Genomic DNA, 25333 nt, shown 5'->3' with positions numbered 1-25333 from the left:
GCCCATTTTTGAGGCTGGGCTTCCGCGATATAAAGTATAGAAGCGCGTAAGGCGGCGAGCTCCGCTGCTGTGGATGTTGTCCTATGCGACAGTTTGAACTTTGTAGTGACCTGGTACGTCGGGATGACAACAAAACCTGTGGAACTATCAGCCGAGACCGATCCATTGGTGTAAATGTTAGTCCTCTGGCCGTATTTTTTGTTGAGTAGCGACAATGTCACCTGTCGGAGGACCACTGTTGAATGACGGCTCTTGTTGGTTATTCCCGGAATAGCGAGGCGCACCTGTGGTTTTTGTAGACACCACGGAGGCGACGCTGGTCTTGTTGCTGGAGTGAAGCCAAAAGGAAGGCATTTTCTATGGGCAGAAATAATCTTTGAAAACATCGATTGTGGTCTTTGAAGTGGCAACACTGCAACATGATGACCAGAAACTCGGCAAAGGTGTCTTATGTGGGCTCTCAGATTGTCAGTGGTGATGTATGTTTGAATTGGATGCTCTCTTGCGATCATAATTGCCCCGTAGGTTGAGGTGCATCGCGGCAATCCTAAACACACGTGTAGTGCTTGTCCTTGCAGACTTTCGAGGGTGCGGATGTTCTTTTTGCACGTACTTGCCAGTAGCGGCAAGCTGTAGCGCAAAAACCCCAGAAATAGTGCCCTGTATAGGTGCATCATTGACCATATTGATGTGCCCCAAGATTTTCCGCAGAGGAACCGCATTATAGGGACGATGGAAGTTAGACTTCTCTTCAGGTAATATCAGTGGACAATCCACAAAAGGTCCCTGTCAAGAATCACACCCAGGAAGCGATGGTTCTTCTGGTATGGAATATTTTGTCCATTAATGGTAATGGGGTATTGTGTCATGGCTCTGCGAGTAAACGCAACCAATGCACATTTCTCCGTTGAGACGGAAAGACCTTGTTTGCAGAGATATGAGCATGTCAGGGTGGCAGCCTGCTGGACTCTTGCACGTACTTGTAGACGAGTTACAGCCGTAGTCCATAGACAAATATCGTCAGCATATATGGATATGAGGATAGTACTTGGCGAAATTTCACGAAGGCCTACCATTACGAGGTTAAATAAAGTGGGACTTAATACGGCACCCTGAGGGACGCCATGGCAGGTATAGTAATTGGTGGTAGGTCCATCTGACATCTGGACGTCTGTGGTCGTACGATAAACAGCGTATCCTGTACACGAGTATCGTGTGTTAGACCAGCCAATTCGTATTCAGCAACTCCAGGGGAAATAACCCACGAGTATGAAGGGTGCGTTTCTTTGGTGTTCACTGTATTGCACAATAGCCTTCTCGAAGAGTCTTTCCACACTCCTTCTGCATATGATGGTGGCTCTTTGCAGCACGCCAACGGCGGAGTTAGGATGTTGTTCGTTCTGCGTTTTACGGACGTTGCCCAGAATGTGGTTGAACCAAAGTCGGTGTCACACACTGCCGCATCTGTAGTGCTCTTTGAGAAAGCCCCACTTGAGTGGCGTGGTCGCTCAGTCAGTTCCCAATTATTGTAGTTGTCACGAACACCTCGATGTCCTGGCCGGAGACTCGCATTGCCTAGTCGCTTCGTGATTTTCGGATCGGCCTTTCCGCTGCATTGCATTCTGGCTTTGCGTTGCCTCACAGTCTCGGAGTCCTTGGCTCGATGGTTTCGTTGCGCGTTGGCTTCACGTTACTTCGCAGCTTCGACATTCTCTTGTCGGCATTGCCGTTTACATTTAGATTCGTGAGCTCGAAGTTGCGGGTCCGTCTGCAGGCGTTGCCGTTTGCGTTCTGCTTCCCGACCCCTCTTCTTTTCAGCGGTGTTGCCTAGGCCAATGCTTTCCCTGGTTGCATTGCTGCCGGGACTTACGTTACCGATGCAGCTATGACTGGCGCCAACGTTGACGTCCATAGCGCAGTTTTGATGGATAGTGCTATGGGAGTAAGCGGCATGCCGAATCACAGTTGAATCCCGCTACAGCGAACGCCACTCGAAGAAAATTTCCGCTGCAACGAAACATTTTCGGTTCCCCATGAGCGGTTCATATGAGTCAAGGCATAGATATTCTCGCCACAACTAACACTTTTGCTTCTGCCGTTCGGCTTCAATAAAATTGACAGATGCAATACTACGCTCGGATATTCATTGCCGTCACAGTCTCAAATATTTTGATTTATTTTTAGAATACACGATCTTGTCTTCGAAATCTAAAATGCCCGTTGGAACCATCAAAAGCCGCGGCTGTTTAATGAGCATGCGGGCCACCATTGATTGACAACAATGGCAATGAGACAACCCTAGTTTTGCCACCACCCTGCTTCTGAGCCGTAGACCATCTGAAGCTGAAGCTCAGTCTCTCAGTTCATTGGGTTTCGTGCATGCTGATGCTGGATGCAGTCACGGAAAAATGCCGTTATCATTGCTAATGACTTAAGATATTTTCGCACTTGGCCAGTGTAGTCACTAGTGAGAGCGGGTGTTCGTCTGTCTCCAACAAAATCAGCCAGCTGCAACTAGTGGATAATAACAATAGCATAGTATGAGGCATAAATCCCCACTGCGCGATACCGCACTTTCATCTCGGCGTTGCCGTATTTTGACGGCGGACAGCTGCTGGTGTTAGCATGTTAGTGCGACTGTTCGGTTCACTAAAGCTATTGTCACAGTTTTTTCGCCATGTTTTGTAACATGGAGTCTCTATGCATGTGTGAGAATCACGTTGGGACGTTGCTAAGAAAGTTAAGGAAGCAGCTGGCACTTTGAATTCTTGGGAATAAAATTCTATTTGTTTTGCAAGCTCAAGTGAGCAATATATTTTCAATTTCACTACAACGAAACTCTCATTTCAACGAAATTTTTTCCTTGCCCTACCAGTTTTGTTGTAGCGGGGTTGAACTGTATATACAAGCGCACACCCATAGCTGATAGAGGAAATGGGAGAGGATAACGAAAGCGGAAGCAGCGCTAGCGCCACCTTCACAGGAGGAGGAGGAGTGCTAGAGTTGGAACATGTGTTGTGGGGGAACGGACGCCTTAGGGACATACAGACACAACCCCAAGCAAAACCTCCTCTACTTAGCATCTGAAATAACTAGTATTTCATGGGATTGAACACAGGTTCTCTGGTTAGAAGCCACGCTGGTGCATGAAACTTATGTTCAAAAAGACCCTACAATCGAGTTCTGGTGGGTAAGGAATGAACGGTAAGAAAAAGAAAAAAGATAAGGCGACCTTCCAAATATAACAAAGTCCTAACAATACCATTTTTACCATTATTATTGTTAATGGTTTAACATCCCAAAACCACGACATATTTATGAGAGATACCATGGTGGAGGGCGCTGAAAATTTCGACCATCTGGGGTTCTTTACCATGCACCTAGATTTTAGTACACGGGCCTCGCACTTTTTCTACTCCATCGAAAATAGGGCCACCGAAGCCGGGATTTGACCCCGCTACTTTGAGGTTAGCCGTCGAGTGTTATAACCACTAGCTCACGGGGTGGGGCAGGACAAATGTTACATTAGGCGAAAAAGGGATTATTGGCTTGTTTACACTTAAATATGTTCGCTGAAATAGCAAGCTTGCAAATCACGCGCGTGAAACTTACAGACAGTATTTCAGACTTTGCTCTGTGCTGTTGGTCAACTAATTTGTATTGTATCATTCAGTGGAACAAAAGCTCATTTTTTTGGCAGTAGAGCTATCCCATGTCAGTGTTGGGTGAAAGCATCGTACACATTTTTAAAGCTGTGCTTCTTTACAGCAGAAAAAAAGATAAGATAGATCAATTGGAGTTGACGAAGCGAAAGTCTTTTCCACATTTTTTATGAGTGTGGCACAAAATTGACATCTGCGTACCTACGAATATGAAATATGTCCAAGCCATGGTGCATTGTTTGTACCTTACACTGTTGTCTAGGCTATCAAAATGGCAACATCAACATCTACATCCTTTTTGTTTATCATAAAAAATGAATCGAATATTTGTAGTCTTAGAATAAAACAAGAAACATCCACTTTTCTTCTTTTTATGACCGACGTATAGAGTAACATCAGTCATTTGTGAGGTTGACATTAACTGTCTGACCGGATTGTGTACTACGCCACATAAAAAACAAATATTTTTGTCTCACTCGGTTTTCAGGTTCACCTATATATTTCAGCCCATATAAAAATGTTTAGTTATTGGGAAATCTCATGTAATTCTTTCTTTAAAGAACAGAACTTATACTGAACTCAATATGTAGAATTTTCATCAAGGCAGCTGTCATTAGCACGGCCACCGAAATTATTCTGCGAGTCAATAAAGTACGTGTTCGCTTAGTGCATACTGCTTTTTTTTAACAACAAGGTGTAGCCATTTTTTACGCGGGAGTACATTACTTTTTACTCTGTTCAAAGATAGCAAAAGTATTTTGTCATTTTGCCCTCTCTAACCTTCCTACTTAAGAATGACTTTTCATGATAAGGCTATTATTGCGCCTTTGTGATAAAATTTTCAGTATCTAATTTATTGATACATCTTTAGGAAACACGAGCTTCAGTTCTCGTTCGCTACTTGACATAATCCACGAAATAAAGAATTATGGTTATACTATTGACCATCACATAATTATAATAATAAATATACACAATTTTTACTGAGCAACTGAGGAGCATACAAAAGCGGAACGTGTATTTCGTTCTGTGTTCCACGTTGAAGAACAACTAATGAACCTGTATACTAATGGTAGTCGCGTTCCTCGAACAGAATATCGGAAGTGGCTCTATGTACTGCAGCTCGAAATTTTTAGAGACGCGCTGTTCTAAGACGCAAGTTATCACAGGGCGTACATACTACCTTGCTGTGTAGCGATTCGTGAGACCGCCAGAATTTCGCAAACGCGGAAGTTTTTTCTGGCTTCTCTAAGAATCGCAACAGAGACGTCCTGTCAAAAACACGTCTCGTCTCCGAGGAGGAATATTCATGCGCACCACGCTTTTACTCCTTAAAGCACTCGATTCACCAGTTTTTTTTTCCCGAACTTCCTGAATGTAAAGCACGGCAGACATCTTGCATGACTAGCATCTTCAGTACTCATTAAAATTACGCTCTCTCGCACTCTTTCGCATTTTGTAAACTTTTTCATTGATGCATACGTAGGTTCAATGGAGATGGGGAATAGCTTCGTGGAAAGGCCATCTGTTTGTGAATGTCGAAGTAGACGGAAGTAAATAAAACATAAAGCTCCCATCAAGTGGTAAGCTATCTTAAGGCACGTGCAGCAGCATAAGACTGAAAATAATAGTACGAATCCTTTTTATATTCCACAACCTCAGTAAAGTGAGCTTTCGCAAAAAAAAAAATTAAACTGAGGCACTAAGTATACGTACGAATGACTCATTCACTTGTTTCACTTTTTTTCATTCATTGTGTTCAACCTTTTCCCATACTAATCATAGTGATTTATACACCCCGCTTAAAATTTCTCCAGCATAGAATAACTCATGATGTGAGCTACTATGAGTACAACATAATTACAAGTAGTAATGAATTATGCGTCCACCAGAACGCCCGTGCCAGAGCGGAGAATAGAATAGTTTAGTGACCTTATTCACGTCAGAACACCATTACATCAATTATGCCACGCTTTGGAAAGAAGTAATAATTATGCGAGTTGGTTAGACGTTCTCTTCACCGAACTTAGAGTAAATGTACTTTTCTTGTACGTCGTTTTTAGTGTGTGTTCTTCCGAGTCAGTATATGGTTATAAAACCTTAACGAAGCGCTCTAGTAATCCACTGGTTGACTTATCGGGTTTAACGCCACGACGGGGCTCAGGCTACGTCAGGCGCCGTAATTAAGAGCTCGGGATAATTTTAGCGTACACAGGCGCACACAAATAGGCCTTGAGAATTTCTCCTGAATTAGAATTTAAAATCCACGGCCACGATGGGGGGGGGGGGGGTAAACAACAAGAGGGAAGGCAGGGAGGTTAACCAGATACATGCCTGGTTTGCTACCCTACGCTGGGGGTATAGGAAGGGGGCATAAAGATGAGAGAGAGAGAGGAAAGAGAAGAGAAAGAGAGAGAGAGAGAGAGAAAAAAAGGAGGATTGTCAGTCAATCGGCTGGCGCGTATGCAGCGGTGGCACTACACAAAAGTTAAAGGTGGTCACATAGGCCTGTAGTCCTCAAAAAGCACACGACAGCTTTGACTGCTTTTTGAGCCGACGAAAGGCGATGAAGGTGTTCCAGTAGCATCTGCACAGAGAGTGGCCGATCGTCTAATTGTCGCAGTGCGTCCGAAAGCTTCTGTCTTTCAGAGGCAAATCGAGGGCAATGGCATATCAGATGGTCGATGTCTTCTTTGGTGCAGCAGACGTCGCATTCCGCATTGTGGGTCAATCCGATGAGGGTTCTATATGCTTTTGTGAAAGCAACTCCCAACCAAAGGCGACAAAGAAGTGAAGCTTCACGTCGACGAAGTCCGGATGGAGGTCGAAGTTCCAGTCCAGGGTTTATTTGGTATAGTCTCGTATGTCTTATGCTTGGGGTGTTCCACTCCTGCAGACTCAGACTACGTGCCAGGTGACAAAGTTGCTTTGCAATGTCAGTCCTTGACAAGGGAATCGAAAGGGTGTCTTCTTCTTGGTGCGATGTGCGAGCCGCGTTGTCTGCGGAATCATTGCCACTGATCCGACAATGGCCAGGAAGCCACTGAAACTTGACCTCGTGGCCTGTTTCTGTGACGTGGTGAACGAGCTTGACAACTTCGTAAGTTAATTGTTCATGGCAACCTCGTCGAAGGACTGACTGCATGCTCTGTAGGGCTGGTTTTGAGTCGGAAAACACAGCCCGTTTACTCGGTCTTTGGGATTTGATGTACTCTATGGCGCCACGCAAAGCCGCAAGTTCTGCCGCTGTGGACGTAGTGACATGTGACAGTTTGATTCGCAGAGTGATTCCTCTAGCTGGAATCACCACCGCACCACCAGAACCAGACGCTATGGTTGAACCATCGGTGTATATGTGCACGTGGTTGTTGTACATTTCGTGCAGATGGCTCAAGCTCAATTGTTTTAGGGCTGATGAAGGCAAAATTGATTTTTTCCAGGATTGAGCCCGCGACATTGTGGTGAGCAGCAACCACAGTAATCATATGCAGGGGCTCTTACAGTATATTTTTACCCGCCACGATGGTGTCATAGTTAAGGCGCTTGAGTGCTGGCCCGCAGGTCGCAGGTCGAATCCCTGCCACGGAGGATAGAGTTTCGATGGAGGCGAAAGTGCTTGAGACACTTGTACCTAGGTTTAGGCGCACATTTCAGAACACCAGAAGGTCGGAATTTCAGGAGTCCTCCAGCACGGCGTCTGTCATATTCACATCGTGGTTTTGGAGTTAAAGCCCTCAACCATTACACTTACGTGACATATTTCAAAGTGCATTTGCTGAACCGCTTAGCACGAGTACAAAGCATTCGGCAGCAAGTACAAGCGAGTTTAGAGTCAGTACGCTTGGTACAAAGTATCTCTTGACTAGAATTGACTGTATAGTTCTGGGCCAAAGTGACGCAGCGGAGCCCTGCTGCCTTCCTCTATTGCAGACAAACCGAGAGTGCAGCTCCGCCTCGGTCACCAGATGTCGTTCGACAACATCCGTGAAAGGACGGACGTAACCTTTCAGTGTGTGATCGACGCCAACCCTGCGGTCGAAGAGGTGCAGTGGATGTTCAACGGCCGAGAGTTGCGGCCCGCTCCTACGGCCGTGGAGATGCTCGGCGGGAAGCGGCCCACGCGCAACAACCTCGTCATTCGCAACATCGGCACGAGTCACTCGGGAAACTACTCGTGTCTTGGAGCGAACTCCGAAGGCGTGGGTTCGAGCCCTGAGGTCAACGTACACGTCAAACGTACGTTGTGGTACTTTCGATTAACCAGCTAAGCCTGATAAACCGAGAACTTGGCAGACTACAATATCTTTAGAAGTGACTGCAACAAATAAAAGAAAAAGAAATACCCCACGTGAGTGGCGGCTTAATGCGAGGTCAGATAAGGCTGTGGATACAGTGGGTATTTATTGCTCCAGTCAGGGGCATATAAAAGAAGTCATTTTGCGGAGATAGGAGTGAGTTGTAGTAAAACTCTTTCTGGACCCAGTGTATTCGACATAGTTGAAATGATAAGGTCGTGCGTGAAAAAGACACGTTGACAAGCGAGGGAGCAAAGATGAGTGCTTCTCTCGGTACCCTTGCTTGTAAAGGTGTCATTTTTTTCGCGCAATCTGTTAATTTGAAGAGAGCAAGTTAGTTCCTGTGTATGTGTGCGCACACATACATACTTGCAAATTGTGACAATTACAGAATTATTGGGGGTTGTGAGGAAGGATTGAGGGCGGTGCGAACACCGCATACAGCCGTGTGGCTGCACCAGTGGTCCACGTACATATGCAGTGCTTGCTAATACATGCATGGTGAGTGGCGCATGTACGATGACTGTACCTATCACTCTTCATTGATCGGAGGTGTTTCAATAGTCTTTCTCTAGTCGTTTTGGGGAGATGGTAGAGAGTCACATTGCCATGTAGCTAAATAGCAGAAGCGCTAAAAAGAAGTAAAAAATGATGATTTTTAAAGTGCGAAAACATTTATTAGTATGATGACGACTACATTGTAAACCAAAGCATATTCCAAGTATTACCTTACTTATTCTTACTTGCAAAAATTAAAACAGCATACTAGAACACTTGGTTAGATGTTTCCTGCTAAAGTAAGCCGGTTAACGCACAGTGAACAGTCAGTGAGCGTACAGACAGGAACAGTAAGGAAGTTGTAAATGAGGACTTTGTGATTATGTAGTGAACTAGTCTGGCAGGTACCCCAGCTGGACAAAGCAGATATATTTTCTTTTTGAATTTTGGTCCACCGGTTCATGTCAATCTAGCTGAAAATGCACCTGTAAACTATGAGGCGTCACACCTGGATCTTGTATATTTAACTCGCATGCAGGTTATAGCATCGCTGTGGAAAAACGCTGGAAATCGGAACAATGCCGGGACTGCAGTGAATACTTTTCAAGGCAATTGAAGGCTCATTTCTCTTCTCTATTTGGCAGTTTTGTGCTATACGTCTAGCGGTATAAATATTTTCAAGGCGTTTGTATGCAAACTGTTTGTTGTTTATTACTTGTCTTGCCAGCTTCTCTCCGCAACAATCCATAGACAGCGACTGCTAACTGTTGTTCCGGCTCTGCTGTCCCGGCGTAAAATGTGCTAACTGACACCGCGGCTCGCAGACTCTCCGGTTTGCCGATCCCACCAGCGCGTGGTGTACACGGCGGCACGCGCCGAGGAAGTGGACGTGTCCTGCGAGGTGGAGGCCCACCCGGCGGCTGTCACTTTCCTCTGGCTCTTCAACTCGAGCCTGCAGAGCCACCAGCTAGACTCGGTCCACTGGAACGGCACCCAGAGCACGGCGCGCTACGCGGCGCATTCCACCGACGATTATGGTACGCTGTTGTGCTGGGCCCGCAACGAGGTGGGACGCCAGGAGCAGCCGTGCGTCTTTCTCGTCGTGCCCCAGGGTGAGTGGACGGAGTCAAAGCGGCGGTCACCCCGCTGCTGGCGCAGTCCCGTTGCAATAACACGGCATCTCGGCACACGAGTTGCTTGTCTCTGTCGCTTTTATGGCGCCGCTGTCCTGAATTCCTGATCACCGAATGCCCAAAGTGGTCGGCCGGCATACCAAAGGTTCTCGATGCACAAATATTGGCGGATATGTTGTGCTATACGCATTCGGTCTGACAATGTGTTTTCTGTTTTTTATGTTTGCGTGTTTGTGAGCAATGCATACGTGTGCGCTAGTTGAGTGACTGGCCAGAAGACGCTCGGATACTATCGCGAAATGAAACGTCATCGTGTACAAGATCACAATCGGTCGGAAATCGTAAACAAGACTTATGTTTCACAAAAACAGAACTTCTGCTCCGTTAAGCAACGAAACATAACGTTAGTGTGAAGGCGCATGAAAAGGATGTCATGGAGCTGCCAGTACGAAAAGAAAAACAATGCAATAGTCAAGCAATAATTTGATAATTTGTACGTTGTGAAGTGTCTCCTTTCATAGGCGGCTGTAATCCGCTGATTCTAAACATAAAAATGGGTAAAACAATTTAAAGTGTTGACCACTTTTCTGCGCGACCCTTAACGCGTTTCAAGTGTGGTATCATGCATGTGGCAGCAGATTTCAGAGATATTTCTAATACTAAATTCGAATTCTGGCAGGTATATCCACAGTGACGTCAACACGTAGGCACACATTATTCTCATAAAACGTCGGAAGCAAAGTTCCAGCGCGTAGGATTTATGCTTAAGTTATTTCCTCTGCTGTAATCACACTTCCCACATCGACATTGGTTTGTAGAGTTCAGTTCTCTGCAAAAAATTGACACTTAGAGAAGGTTTAACTTTCATGCGCTATAACAAAAAGCAATGTAGTAGTCCTTATATTTCTATGTCGGTGATTGGATTTCTAAGGTCGCTTTATTTAACACTCTAATGTACGAGCTGTTCATTACTATGCAATCCTTTGTAATGCGCAGTGCCCAAATTTCCTCTTGTGCGCATGTGGCTCCGTAAGCCAGGATACTTATTTACTTATTTTTATTTACTTTAAATGGCACTGTCATGACGGTTGCGTAAGAGTCCCGCGACAACGAACGCTTCCGATTTGGAGCGTCCCGCTTATGGAAACGTCCGGAGGGAAGAGTACAATTTATGACTCCAGCGCTATGATATATCGTAACTGCTCGGCGACGTAACCTTTTTAAGAATTCGTATCATGCTGCGTTCCAGACTTTCGACTCTCGCAACCTTTGCTGACGTCTCTCGAATCTCTTTTAGAAGAAGAAAAAAGAAGTCAATACGCCTATGCGATTGCATTCAGCAGGGGTCAGCTCCTATCAATACTCAACTCGCTTATCCAATTTCGTTTCTCCACTTTTTCCCTCAAATGCAACGGCGTATCACATCGATTTCTGGTATTCGCCTGACAAAAGGCGCTCAGCCCGTATAAATGCGCGAGCGCCAGTGAAATATGACCCGGCGACGGAATGAAATATTCCCGGACTGAAAGCTAGAAGAGAGTCTACTTTCTTTGTGAGCATTATTTATCGTTTCTACTGGGTGGTAGCGTCGCGAATCGCAGTGCCACGTGGCGTTCGCGTAAAAATTGGTTACGAAAGCACACCTATTTTTAAGAGAATGAAATAAAAAAATGACTTACGGGGTAACAGCGTCAAGGTTTTGTACAGTCAAGTCATGTCCGGTCACTGTCGCCATCTTCATTTTTTATTGAAGACGGGGAAGCAATTCTTTGTGTACGTGTATCTCTTTGTGGATGGTCGGAGGGTGGACGAGAGGGATACAACACTCGCTATCCGCTAGTTTACAATTTGACGCCCTGTGGAACAAGTTTAATTTATTCATATCCGGCTAGCCTGGACATAAAAATGGCAGGTGTTATGAGCTGTTTCACGAAGGAATTTCGCAAGATCAATTGTCTGCATTGCGGTTTATATAAATCACAGTAATGCAATGACGAGTGCGAGATAGCGTTAATTCACTCGTTGTATCTCATGGCACTTACTCCTACTAAAACAAGGTGTGTTCTGTTAAGGTTTCTAACATCTGCCTGGAATAGCTGACGTTCCTTATATTATCAATGGTTGTCATGTGTGTTTTTTTCTGCTTGTAATCTTAATGTAACAACGTTTGTGCAATGTTGTGAGATGTTGTCCCTGTAATCATAATGTTACGAGGAACTTGTGTAATGAGGTATTTACAGCGCAGAGAACCCGACGAGCAAGATGGCGTCAGACCAGCATCCAGCGGAAAAACCCACTTCGTCCTCCTCTTTCTTGCAGCCGTGTTTAGCGGCGTTTTTGTATCATAACCCCCGGCGGTAGAAGCACCGTCCCGGTGCTAAATACACGCAGATGATGTCGAAGGGGGGTAACAGGGCTTTAGCCGAGGTAGCCGAGCCACGTGAACAATGTCGCTCGGAGCTGACGATGACTTTGTTGGATCGGTTGGAACAATCTCGTACGTGACGTCTGTCACTTGGCGAACGATACGGAATGGTCCAGTGTAGGGCGACAACAGTTTTTCAGAGTCCCACACGCCGAGTAGGTGACCAGAGGAGCACGAGAAAACCCGGAGAAAAGTGCACGTCCCTATGGTGAGAATTGTAGAGCTGTTGTTGGCGCGCCTGTGAAGCCTGTAGACGGTTACGGGCGACTTGGCGCGCGTGGTCGGCGCGCGCAATGGCTTCCCCAGCATATTCAGTGGCCGCAGGTAGTAACGTGTCTAAAGGTAGAGTTGGGTCCCGGCCATATAGTAGATAGAAGGGCGAATATCCGGCAGTGTTGTGACGAGATGTGTTGTAGGCGAACGTCACATACGGCAAATGAATGTCCCAATCATGGTGGTCTGGCGCAACGTATTTGGCAAGCATATCGATTAGGGTCCTGTTAAGGCGCTCCGTGAGGCCATTTGACTGGGGATGGTACGAAGTAGTAAATTTGTGCTTGGTATGGCAAGACCTCAGGATTTCATGAACGACAGCTGATAAGAACGTGCGGCCACGGTCGCTGAGAAGTTGACGGGGAGCACCGTGCACTAATATTATGTCGTACAGCAGAAAGTCCGCAACGTCGGTAGCGCAGCTGGTCGGGAGTGCTCGTGTGATTGCGTACCGCGTCGCGTAGTCCGTGGCAACAGCAATCCATTTATTTCCGGCTGTGGAGAGTGGGAAAGGGCCCAACAGGTCGAGACCAACTCGAAAGAAAGGCTCGTTGGGAACGTCGATCGGCTGAAGGTAGCCGGCTGGGAGGGCAGACGGCGTTTTGCGACGCTGACAGGGCTCTCAAGCGGCGACATAGCGTCGAACCGAGCGGGCAAGTCCAGGCCAAAAAAACCGACGTCGTACCCGATCGTATGTGCGAGAAACGCCCAAATGGCCCGTCATGGGAGCGTCATGAAGTTGATGCAGGACAGTGGAACGCAGGTGCACTGGGATGACAGGAAAGAAGTCTGATCCGAAGGAATCAAGGTTGCGGCGATATAGGATCCCGTCTTTCACCAAAAACATTCGTAGGGACGGGTCGCGAGGCGTTGACTCCAGTTTGTCAATGATGGCTCGTAAAGAAGCATCCCGACGTTGCTCTTCGCCGATGTTTAACAGCTGCGACACGGAAAAAACGTCCGTGATAGCGTCAGTATCGGTTGCTTCGTCAACCGGGTAGCGGGATAAACAATCCGCATCCTGATGTAATCGCCCTGTTTTGTACATTACAGAGAACGTGTACTCTTGAAGGCGTAGAGCCCAACGAGCGAGACGTCCCGTGGGGTCCTTCAGGGAGGCTAGCCAGCACAGCGCGTGATGATCCGTGACAACAAGGAATGAGCGTCCGTACAGGTATGGGCGAAACTTGGCGACTGCCCATACAAGGGCGAGGCACTCGCGCTCCGTGATGGAATAGTTGCGCTCGGCTGGAGATAGCAGTCGACTTGCGTAGGCTATAACACGGTCGTGTCCGCGTTGTTGCTGCAATAGCACAGCTCCTATGCCATGTCCACTGGCATCCGTGTGAACCTCGGTTGGAGCTAATGGATCAAAGTGAGCCAAGATTGGTGGCGTTGTAAGCAATGCCGTAAGTTGCGAAAACGATGACGCTTGGTCATGGCCCCATGTAAACGAGGCGTCTTTCTTCAAGAGGTCTGTGAGTGGGCGTGCAATGGTCGCAAAGTCCTTAACAAAGCGTCTGAACTATGAGCACAACCCCACAAAACTGCGGACATCCTTTGTGGTCTTCGGAACGGGAAAGTTTGTGATTGCGCGAATTTTCTCTGGGTCTGGACGCACGCCTTGAGCATCGACAAGGTGACCGAGCACGGAAATTTGACGACGAGCGAAGTGGCACTTGGAGGCGTTAAGCTGGAATCCGGCTCGACGAAAAACGTCCAGAATAGCTGACAAACGATCAAGATGCGAGTCGAATGTGGGCGAAAAGACGATAACATCGTCAAGGTAACACAAGCAGGTGGACCATTTCAGCCCTTGGAGCAATGAGTCCATCATTCTTTCAAATGTGGCTGGCGCATTGCAGAGTCCAAAGGGCATCACCTTAAACTGATAAAGACCATCAGGAGTGATGAATGCGGTCTTCTCGCGGTCCATCTCGTCGACGGCTATCTGCCAGTACCCTGATCGAAGGTCAATAGTTGAAAAATAAGTGGCACCGTACAGGCAGTCAAGGGCGTCGTCGATGCGAGGTAAAGGATAAACGTCTTTTTTGGTAATTTTGTTAAGGTGACGGTAATCGACACAAAAGCGCCATGTTCCATCTTTCTTTTTAATAAGGACGACTGGAGAAGCCCAGGGGCTGCATGAAGGCTCGATAACGTTTTTTGCAAGCATTTTGTCGACTTCATGTTGTAATATTGCACGCTCCGACGCCGACACACGGTAGGGGCGTCGGCGAATGGGGGTTGCATGGCCAGTATTTATGCGATGGGTGACAATGGTCGTTTGGCCCAAAGAGTTGCTGGCAAAGTCTAAAATGCTACGATAGCCCTCAAGAACGTGGCAAAGCGCTGCAGATTTCTCAGACGTAAGGTCCGATGACACCATTCGCTCGATGTCGGCACCCCAAGAACTTGTTGGAGTGGAACCACTGACTGAGCTGCAGCAATCGTCAACTCTGAAGGGCTTGACATGGTCATCTTGGAGAGCAGTAATTTTTGCCAGGGAGATACCCTGTGGCAGAACTTGGGTGGTGAGTGAAAAGTTGACCAGTGGAAGGAAGGTGTGGTTTCTCTTAATCGTCAGAATCATATGCGGCACAGCAACCTCATGCGTAAGCATCACTGCAGGAATCGGGGCCACCATGTAATCACCATCAGGTACTGGCGGCGTGGAGGATAAGTCGACATGTGTGACAGAGTTAGGAGGGAGGCGCGTGAAATCAATGCAGCAGAGGCTGGTTTGCGGAGGGCTGGTCGGGTCGGAAAAGAGGGGTAAATCGAGATGGAGAGAACCAGCTGAACAGTCTATGAGGGCAGAGTGCGTGGCTAGAAAATTCATACCGAGTATGAGTTCATGAGGGCAATGTTCGATAACGGCGAAAAGAACGACAGTGCTTCTCTCCCCAATAGACACTCGCGCAGAGCACATGCCAAGAATTGCAGCAGTTCCTCCATCGGCGACTCGTACAGCTCGGTTGAGGGCGGGCGTGACAACTTTTCTAAGTCGGCGGCGAAGGTTAGCACTCATAATGGACACATGCGCGCCAGTATCTATCAATGCACTGACACGAACATTGTCGACAGTAACGTCCAAAAGGTTCCGGTTCGTTGTTAATGTTAATCGAGAATTTCTTACGAAGGTCGTCAACGCAGCTCCACCTCCAGAAGCTGTACGGCCTAGTTTTCCGGTCGGAGATGCTGCGAATAGGTCGGGGAGGCAGCGCGGCGTTGTGGGGGCGACCGGGACTGACGACGAGCAGGGGACGGTGACCGGTCGTAGCGAGGTCTGCTCAGAGGTGCTGTAGGAGCGGAAAACGTGGTCGGCGTTGATGGAGAAAGCGTTGCGGACGCCTGGCGAGCAGAAGTGGTGTGATACTGAGCTGCATAATGGGACGGTGGAGCCCAGCGGCTGCGGCAGTGACGAGCGATATGGCCAACGCGTCGACAGTTAAAACATATTGGCCTGTCATCAAGAGTACGCCATTCGGACGGATTGCGTTGTATGCGAGGTGCAGAAGGGGTACGATAAGAAGGCTCAGCAGAGTATACGGTAGGAACAGGATGTAGGCCGACATTCGATAGCTCTTGACGAACGACCGCTTGTATTAAAGAGATCGTGGTCGGGGAAGGCGCAGGCGTCGGTAATGTCGTGGCTACCGGTTGTGCTGCCTCGACCTCTCGACGGATGATGCGTGTAAGGTTGTCACATCGAGGGGCCTGGTGGAAGGCGTCGTCACATGAAGAAGTGGCCGCTGTGTTCGGAAGGCGCACGATGCTTTGGGCTACGCGGCGGGCTTTAGCTTGTTCGAGACGTCGGCATTCTTTAAGGATTGTGTCGATGCTCGAGACGTTGTTAAAAACCAGCAGGTTGAAAGCATCGTCAGCAATGCCTTTCAAGACGTGGTTAACCTTTTCGTCTTCCGACATGGACTGGTCGGCCTTGGAACAAAGGGCCAAGACGTCAAGAATGTAAGAGACGTACGATTCGGTAGAAGACTGGGCCCGTGTGGCAAGAGTCTTCTTCGCAGCAAGCTGACGACCAGATGAATCGCCAAACAGGTCACGTATATTTTCTTTGAAGAGATCCCAGCTCGTTATGTCTGCTTCGTGGCTTTCAAACCATGTTCGGGGAGTGCCGTCCAGGTAGAAAAGCACGTTGGCGAGCATGAGCGTAGGATCCCATCGGTGAGTAGCACTGACGCGCTCGTACCGCTTCAGCCAAGTGTCGAGATCGATCGTACCATCACCGGAGAAAGTGCCGGGATCCCGGAGGTGCGGGAGTGTGACGTAGGTGGTGGCTTGGACTGATGAGGGCGGCGTAGAGGAAGTACCAGCAGTCGAAGCAGTCAAAAGGTCGCCGATGGTGCGACCGCTGCGCGTCTCCATTGAGGTACGGGGGTCGTCCACCTCCACCAATAATGTTACGAGGAACTTGTTTAATGAGCTATTTACAGCGCAGAGAACCCGACGAGCAAGATGGCGTCAGACCAGCATGCAACGGAAAAACCCACTTCGTCCTCCTCTTTCTTGCAGCCGTGTTTAGCGGCGTTTTTGTATCAATATAAATACATAGAGAAGGAACAATTCTCAAAGCAAACACGTGCCATTCTGATGCAATAATAATGGTATTATTTCGATACATTTATCAGTGGTTCGGGCAAGAACGAAAGCTTTGATAATAGAGTAATTTTATATGCATCAACGTAGCTGAATTATATGGTTACCTTACACGCATCTCTAACTGGCAACTTCCTCTTACCAAGTTTCTGCTAAAATGAACTCGCTTAACTGCTATAAAAGAAGTGCGCGTTTTTTTCGCAAAACGCCATCATTTTTTATCTTGAGTTGAATGTTTCCGTTCTTCAAGAATCGCTTGACAACCTCGATAATTAACGTTTCGTGAGTTTACCCTTATTTACAAGGAAGAGCAACGCTCATTGTTAATGAGAGGTGGGGGAGACTGTGAAGAACCGCCACCACTGTCGTGACTGCTCAGCGGTGGCTGTTCCTGCAGCTCCACTGGCGTGCGACTATAGAAAGAGCTCAGCACGGACACCTCGTGATTCCTCTTCGTAGACTTTCTACTTTACCGTTCACCGAAATTTCCGACGATGTCATTGTCGATGCAAAAATGTACTGGTTTCTAGGTAGCCCCGCCGTGGTGGTCGGTGGCTAAAGTAGCTGGTTCCTGACCAGCTGGTCGCGGGATCAAATCGCGGTTGCAGCAATTGCATTTTATATGGAGGTGAAAATACTGTAGGCTCTTGTGCTCAGATATAGGTGCACGTTAAAGAAACCCAAATGGTCGCAATTTCCGGAGCCCTCCACTAAGGCATCTCTCATAATCATATGGTGGTTGTGGGATGTTAAACCCCACATATCAAGCAATCAATTGGCTTTCCAGGTACGAACAGAATCTTGTCTGGCAGATGTGCAAGTTTTGTGTGTGACATGCCAGCGCTTTATCGACTTACCGATTGTTACGGTGCTTCAGATACGTGTCATGTACAGCGGCTTCCGTCACGTTGTTTCCCACATCAATTGTGTAGCGACGCAGCGCCGGAAAGGCGCCAATAGGAAGAGCAATCGCGCATTTGGCGAGGTGGTACAGCGCTGTCCCTGGCACAACACAGGCGTCAGCCGCATGCTTCCGAAGTGTATTTATATACCTTATTTTAAATATTAGGAGAAATTCCTGACTAATATTGCTAATAAAATATTATATTTGACCGGGACACGATTGGCACACTATGGGGAACCAGCGCAAGAATTTCCGCGGACATGGAGCGCCGCCCTGTCGAGCGTGGCCCGAAACATTTGGGCGTAGAAACAAATGCTAAGGTGAACCGTGCCATTGTTTGCGATGATCGAACGAGAAAAAAGAAGCTTTAAGACCGGCGTTATTGTTGTACTCACAAATTCCTTAACCACAAAGTTTTTAATGACAGGAAAAAAATAATCGACAGCAAGCATAGTCGCAAGTATTCGCAAAAGAGTCGCAAGCATAGTCGCAAAATATCGGAAGTATTTTATTTAAAACATGCGTTTAAAATGATCAAGAAAGCACATGAAATTTTAGGTAGCGTAAACATTGCGCCGAATATTACACACACCGTATTTACTCAATTGTGACGCGAGCTGTTACGATTACTTACGTTTATAGGAAGGAAAAAAATAGAATTTCAGTACTAAGTTTCAAAGCGTCGGCTTAAGAAGCGACAATTTAAAGTATAAATGAAATTTTCGCGTCGCAATTGTGTTAATGAGGTATTATATCTAACTGTCACGTGAACATCTCCATAGAAGACGATGACTCTTAGAAAAGCAGTGATGACCTACGCATGTTTCATTCCTGACTACATACTTCATGTCAACAACGGAACTACCGCTATGTCAACTACCACCGGGTTGTTCAAGGAAGGAAGGAAAATAGAGGGAAAAGAAAGGCAAGGAGGTTAACCAGCCTATAGGCAGCCGGTTTGCTACCCTGCGCATGGGAGAGGGATGGGGGAGATTAAAGAGAGCAGAGAGGGAAGAGAGAAACAGCACATTCGGCAGCACACGCGCGCACACTCAGTCATAGTCCAGTCTTGTCTTTCGCGGTGTGTGACATTGCTGTTACAGTCGCTTGTTCAAGTCGGTGTCGCGTAGAAATTTCAACAGAGCTTTCGTCGCCTCCTGTTGCAACGTCTTCTCTCGGGCACTTGACAGAATAGTGTCCACAGACATTTGGCTGTTGTCGATGCACGCAAAAGCAGACGCCAGTGACTGCCTCTGGATTTCATACAATGGACAGTCACACAGGATGTGGTGTAGCGTCTCTTCGCAATGACAGGCATCGCAGAGAGCGTTGTCGGCCATTCCTATGACAAAGGAGTAAGATTTTGTAAATGCCACTCCTAGCCATAAGCGATCAAGAAGGGTGGCTTCTCTTCGGTCGAGTCCAGTGGGCATGCTAAGAGCCATCAAAGAGGACAGGTGGTGTTGACGATTCGTAACGATGCTTGGGGGGCACCATAGTGAAAACGTGGTTTCACGCGCAAGTCGTCGAAGATTACTGGCAGCATCAGTCCTCGAAAGTGGTATGGCTTCTTCTCGTGTTCCTTCAAGGCCTGCCCGTGCGTCAGTATCGGCATGTTCGTTCCCTATGATGCCGCAGTGACTTGGCAGCCATTGAAGCGTCACATGATGCCTTTTCTCGAGTAAAGTGTGGAGAAGGCATTGAATTTCGAAAACAAGCTGTTCGTACGGGCCGCGACGCAGTGCTGAGAGCACAGATTGTAGGGCAGTCCTTGAGTCGCTGAAAATCGACCATTGTTGCGGTGGTTCCCGATTGACCACACAAAGTTCAGCGCGCAAAGCAGCTAGTTCCGCTGCTGTAGATGCCGTGGAGTGGTCAGTCCTAAAGCTGATGGTAACACCTCTTGCTGGGATAACTACTGCTCCTGACGAATACTGGTTGTTCGTGGAACCATCGGTGTATACATGTATGCTGTCTGAATATTTCTCGTGCAAAAGAAGAAGAGACAGTTGTTTCAGCACGGGCGACGAAAGCTCAGATTTCCTCTGGAACCCTGGTACACTAAGATTCACTGTGGGTCGAATAAGACACCAAGGTGGTATGGATAGTTTAGATGCATGAGTGAAGCCCGAGGGAAGTTTATCGTTGTATTTCACAATCATTTTGGCGAACGATGCTTGGCGCCTTTCTGAAGGCAACAGTGCAAGGTGATGGCAGGGAGCACGTGCGAAGTGTCTGATGTGCGTTCTCAGGACTTCTACAACAATGTGAGTTTGTATCGGATAGTCACCAGCAATTGCAATTGTTGCTTCTGTTGACTTACATCTGGGCAGACCGAGGCACACTCTCAGCGCTTGGGCTTGTACTGCCTGTAAAACACGAACATTGGTCTTGCAGGTATTGCTAAGCACGGGCAAGCTATATCTGAGGAAACCAAGAAACAGGGCCCTGTAGAGCTCCATCATTGCGTCTACTGACATCCTCCACGTCTTTCCTGCCAGGAACTTGAACAGTTGGGAAATAGCGGTCAGGCGCTTCTTCATATAGGTCACATGCGGACTCCAACAGAGGTCCCTATCAATAATGATGCCCAGAAACCGGTGGGTTTTGGCGTAAGAAATCGGTCGCCCGCAGATTGAGATGACATAAGGGGTCATTGCTTTGCGAGTGAAAGCCACCAGCGCGCATTTTTCTGGTGATATGCTGAGACCTTGTTTGAACAAGTAGTTGGCAATCATAGTTGCTGCTTTTTGAAGCCGGGAACGTATTTGAGGACGTGTGACTGCCGATGTCCAGACACAGATGTCGTCTGCGTATATTGAGATTTTAATGGTGCTTGGCAAGTATTCAGCAAGGCCAATTAGTGCGAGATTGGATAGCGTCGGGCTAAGAACTCCGCCTTGAGGAACACCCCTGGAAGTGTAGCGTCGCGTAGTTGGGCCATCTTCTGTTAACACAAAGAATGATCTTGCAGCCAGGTAACTCGAAATCCACCGAAAGACTCGACCACCATGGGCAACGACCGCAAGAGCACCCAAAATGGTTTCAAGTAGTGCATTATCATAAGCGCGTTTTACATCTAGAAACAAAGCTGCAGATAGTTGCTTACGGGATCTTTCGTGCTGAACGTACGAAACTAGATCAACGACATTGTCAATAGAAGAGCGGTCGCGTCGGAAACCAGGTTGTTCAAAGGTGTCTGTTTAAAGTATAAGGCTTAGACGACGGTGGACCGCAAGCTTGCGAACGGTCTGCAGATGATGGCTAGTCGACTTCGTTAAAGCACGACCACTGCAACATGTTTGAATTTCTGCTAACACCATTATTCTTCTCTATGCATTGGCCTTTCGTATGAAGGTTGCCTGAGACATTCATTTCACGATTCACCATCAGATTCAAACACTTATTTTAAAGACAGCGTTAGCCGCTTACATTACAATTAAAACAATTATGCACGCTAGCCGTTGAACGCACCGTAAAAAAATCGTTTTGCGAAGCAGTTTCTGTAATATATAGTGCAAGAGCTGCGAATACCAACGACGTCAATGTGATATTTTCGCTCAAAACAGCTGTCACTGGGGCGAATGCCACCTCAGTGTTGCTTGAGCAACTACTAGCTGGTTCTTATACCCAGCTCACCAGGGTGGCGTATAGTGTAAAGGTGTTTGAAAAAGTGGTTACTGCTTCAGAGTAGTGAGTACTCTACTATGGGAGAGCTGAAAGCCGTTCTTGAGCCTCACAATTGATGAGGCCGCTTCGACAAAAATTACGCCCGGACCGTGAACTGGCGCATTCGCATTGTATAGGCGAGTCACCTGGGCAGCGCTGGCTTCTCATGCTACCTGAACGACGTAATTTGTTGTACACAAACCGCCTCTCCAAGGTGTGCAGTTCACGCACGTATTTGCATGCGACGTTTTTCAACACTTCATGTTTTTGCAACCGTATGAAAGTTGGTGTTCAGTCGTTGCTGATTAGGAAATCTCATGTTTTATTGCGACTATCGATGTGAATTCTCATTGCACGCAGCTGATCTTATTCTTGCTTCCTTGTCAACGCATGGCCATTGCTGTTGCTTGTAGCAAATTGTGTATTCCGGCGTTTCAACACGTGGAAAAGTACTTGAAAAGGAAGCAGTTAGGTAGGGTCAATGCGAAAGTTGTGAGATAGAACAAAAAAAAAAGCTAAAACATTTTGGGCTGCACCAGGTGCGCACTCACCAACCTTAGCTTGCCCCAATTTTCCTATAAAACGAAAACTCGGTAATGTTTTTTTTTTTGGGGGGGGGGGGTGTAAAAGGCTTCGCTGACACCAAATCCTGATGTGCTCGTCTCCGTAACGCAGGAACAAGACTTCAGCTCTCGGACGAGACTCTGCTGACGATGCTCATCTCTGCGGTCACAGTGCTCTTTCTGCTGCCGCTGTGCATCGTAATTGCGCTGCGGCTGCGTAACAAGAGAAACGAAGAAGAAGGTAAGCGCGATTGAAATTCACCTGTTCGTTCCACTTTTGTCGGTTAGTCTTCACCGTCTTGTGTTCTGAAAAACCCTTCTATTTGTGCTATTCTGCCATTATATAGACGTAACCGTGAAGCAATACACGAAAATAAGACGTGTGTCTTCTTTATTACAAAAAACGAGGAATAAAAAGTTACCAGGAAAAATTATACATACGAATGAATGACGTATGATAAGTGCACTCTTTTGACCTTGCACACAACATATCTGAGAAAGTAATTGAATAAGCCAGACCATATATTTGTGCATAAGGTAATTCCATCTTGAAGAAAGAAATAAAAAAAGGAAGTATCATCACTGGTTACCGTTTTTGCGTTCTTTCGGAGTACAAATTTCTAAATCGAGAAATTTTCGTGTTCAGTGATTGAAAGTCACAATCACATGCTGGTGAATAATTCATAAATTACCCCAAATGCTGTGGATATATTTGCGGTGAACAGTCTTTGAAAACCTTTGTTGTTACAGCACGATTCTCGGCATCTATGGCATAAATAGCGAATATCTTGCAATATTGGTGAGCCAGAGTGGTGAGCGCACCGACGGAGAACAAAGTTATGGAGAAAATGACCAAAATAACCCTGACTGGCTTTTTAACCAGATTAGTGAAAAAAAAACCTGGCCTTCGTATATTCTTACTTAACAATACTCTGCTTACTTTAGTGCAAAAGAAGAAACAAAGTGAACAAGAAGGCCATACAAAAGGGGCCCGTCAGCAGAAAGAGTCATAGGAGTCGCTCGAGCAGCTTCTGTAGCAGTGTTCACTCAAATAGTGTAACATATGGCACATATCTACTACGGCCAACCCATGGAGCAAGCTCTGCCGTTCATTCAAATTAGGTATGTACAGTAGCCTACGTCGCGAAGGTTTGCCCACTCCTGTTTAGAGCACATGGGCAGCACGCATCGGTCTGTGGACAGTCGTTTCACACGGTGGTTTCCGGGCTCGTTATATTGCACTTAGAAGCAAACCGACCGTAACAAACGCACATGCCTTCACGTGTTACTTCAAGCTGATGATGATGTGCATAAGCGATTTCGTTTACCTGAGTGCACGTGTTGTCCAGGAATCTGGTCTCTCTACGCGTCATGTAAATGACGGATGCACATTGGGTAATTCCTCGTCTACCTGCAACAAATAAAACACAGTCCTTTTGACTGACATCACAATGTGTCAATGGTCTGTAAACTGGTGTAAGTGGGCAGAATAACTGCGAAAATACGAAATAATTTAGTGGAATTTTTCTATTTGTCATGGTTCGTCGACTAACAGGGGAAACGGGAGTTGAGGTACCTGGGAGGACGCACATCATTTGAACCGATCACTCAGGCAACAGCAACGTCAATTATTTATTACGAGTCAGTTATCAAGTTATCAATCACCGCACACCAATTTATTTCATCATGGTGGGGCGATGCCCACAGATGCATTGGGCGTAATGCACGTAAGCCTCGAGAAATGTCTTTATAAACGTCGATGTTCGAGAAATGCGGAGTTTAGTGTGATAAGCTGAGCTTTCTCCTAATAACACCTCACTAGCAGGAATATATCAACCCCAGCACATTGAAGTAGCATTCAGTAACTTTCTTATGATGGCATTGGCACAATTTAAATATTTAGGTAAAATGGTCAGTGATCCATTGACAGTTTCACTCCTGTATATGTGTAGCATCTCAGGCAGCTTGATAAGCGGAAACTAATATAAAATGCGTAGCATTTGTTTGCAAGTCCAAAGTACTTGAATGTTTCAACCTATCTATCTACAGATATGAATCTTTCTGTCTATGCCTGGGAGCTCTAGTGTTTGCCTCCTTAAATTAGTATCGACCAAAATCATAATTGTAGGTATAGGAGGTAGGATTAACGTGGCTGTCTGAATAACCAGAAAATTTTTGGAAGCGCTCTCTCTCTCATGACGTCTGGCACATACCCATATACTACAATCGCCATTGTATGGTTATGCATTTCTATATAAATGACAAGAACAGGAATCGGTTATTTAAACATGAGAGCGCCCAGAAATTTTTGCATGAATCACGTTTACACAACTAATGCAAAGAAATATCAGGACTTCAACAAAAACTGAAGCCAGGAATTTTGCGTAGGATTCAATTATTCTGCCATGAAACCGCGCTAGGTTGGGAAACTGCTTTGGAAAAATATTCTATGCAGCCGAGACCTCAAGTGAACTGTGCTTGCAGTGCAGGCTACCTAATTGTAAAACAGAGAAACAAGCATTCCTAATGTATTCTTATGGGCCAGACATAAGGTGAACATTGCATGTGATTCTAGCACTGGCTCCAATTTTATAGCTGTCTAATGAACATTGGATATATGTACAGTCGGCCATAACTTTAGGTTTTGTGCGCAGCGGCCACTGTTTTGCCTCACAGCAACCGATTTTATAACGGAGTTCAAAAAAATGCTTCGACGGCATACACTTGTCTTCAGCTTTTTTGAAATTTAATACAGTCATATGGCGAATTCACGCCGAAAAAGACTGCCCCTCAAGCACAATAGCTAAAGATTTCGCCATCTGGTACCCCCATGACTCAACAAGCTGTAGTCAAATGTTGCTCGACTTCGGGCGAGTACGCTAACGAATACTATTTATTATGTTGACACCATCGCGCCGTAACATGCACTTCGATAAAATCGACGCCTCTGTCGCAACATTAGTGTTCACGCTACGTCACACCATAAGGTACCCTTTGAACGCATCTGTATAGTCGACGTGCCTGATACTGTCCTGTGCACATATCCAATACATACGCAGGAACACCACGATGCTCCTCATAACGCTCGACTTAAAGCTAAAAGAAATGGAGTATACAAAGCTAGCCGCTGACTGATTCGCATGAAGAAAATTCTCACAACTTTGTCATGGGGTCCGCCGAATCGGCTGAGTTGTTTACTGGCAGAAAATAAAGCTTATGAAATAGAAAAACATTCATGGCATGTGTATTCAAGGTTTTTTCGTTTTTTTCTCTTAATTAATTATTTCTGGC

General features: G+C 46.6%; 1 protein-coding gene across 1 annotated transcript in view; it reads left to right on the top strand.

Annotated features, from left to right (window-relative positions):
* LOC119177880 (neural cell adhesion molecule 1-like) overlaps positions 1-25333 on the top strand; it is a 272880-nt gene that overhangs the window by 227856 nt on the left and 19691 nt on the right. Inside the window, exons 7-9 of the mRNA XM_075887327.1 lie at positions 7593-7898; positions 9280-9567; positions 22155-22283. Coding sequence (XP_075743442.1) covers positions 7593-7898; positions 9280-9567; positions 22155-22283 — 723 coding nt within the window. The remainder of the gene's footprint in view (positions 1-7592; positions 7899-9279; positions 9568-22154; positions 22284-25333) is intronic.

This window comes from Rhipicephalus microplus, chromosome 1 (assembly GCF_043290135.1).
Source record: "Rhipicephalus microplus isolate Deutch F79 chromosome 1, USDA_Rmic, whole genome shotgun sequence".
Classification (NCBI taxonomy): Eukaryota; Metazoa; Arthropoda; class Arachnida; order Ixodida; family Ixodidae; genus Rhipicephalus; species Rhipicephalus microplus.
The sequence above is the reverse complement of the archived record's forward strand: the minus strand, read 5'-3'. Positions and strand labels throughout refer to the sequence as shown.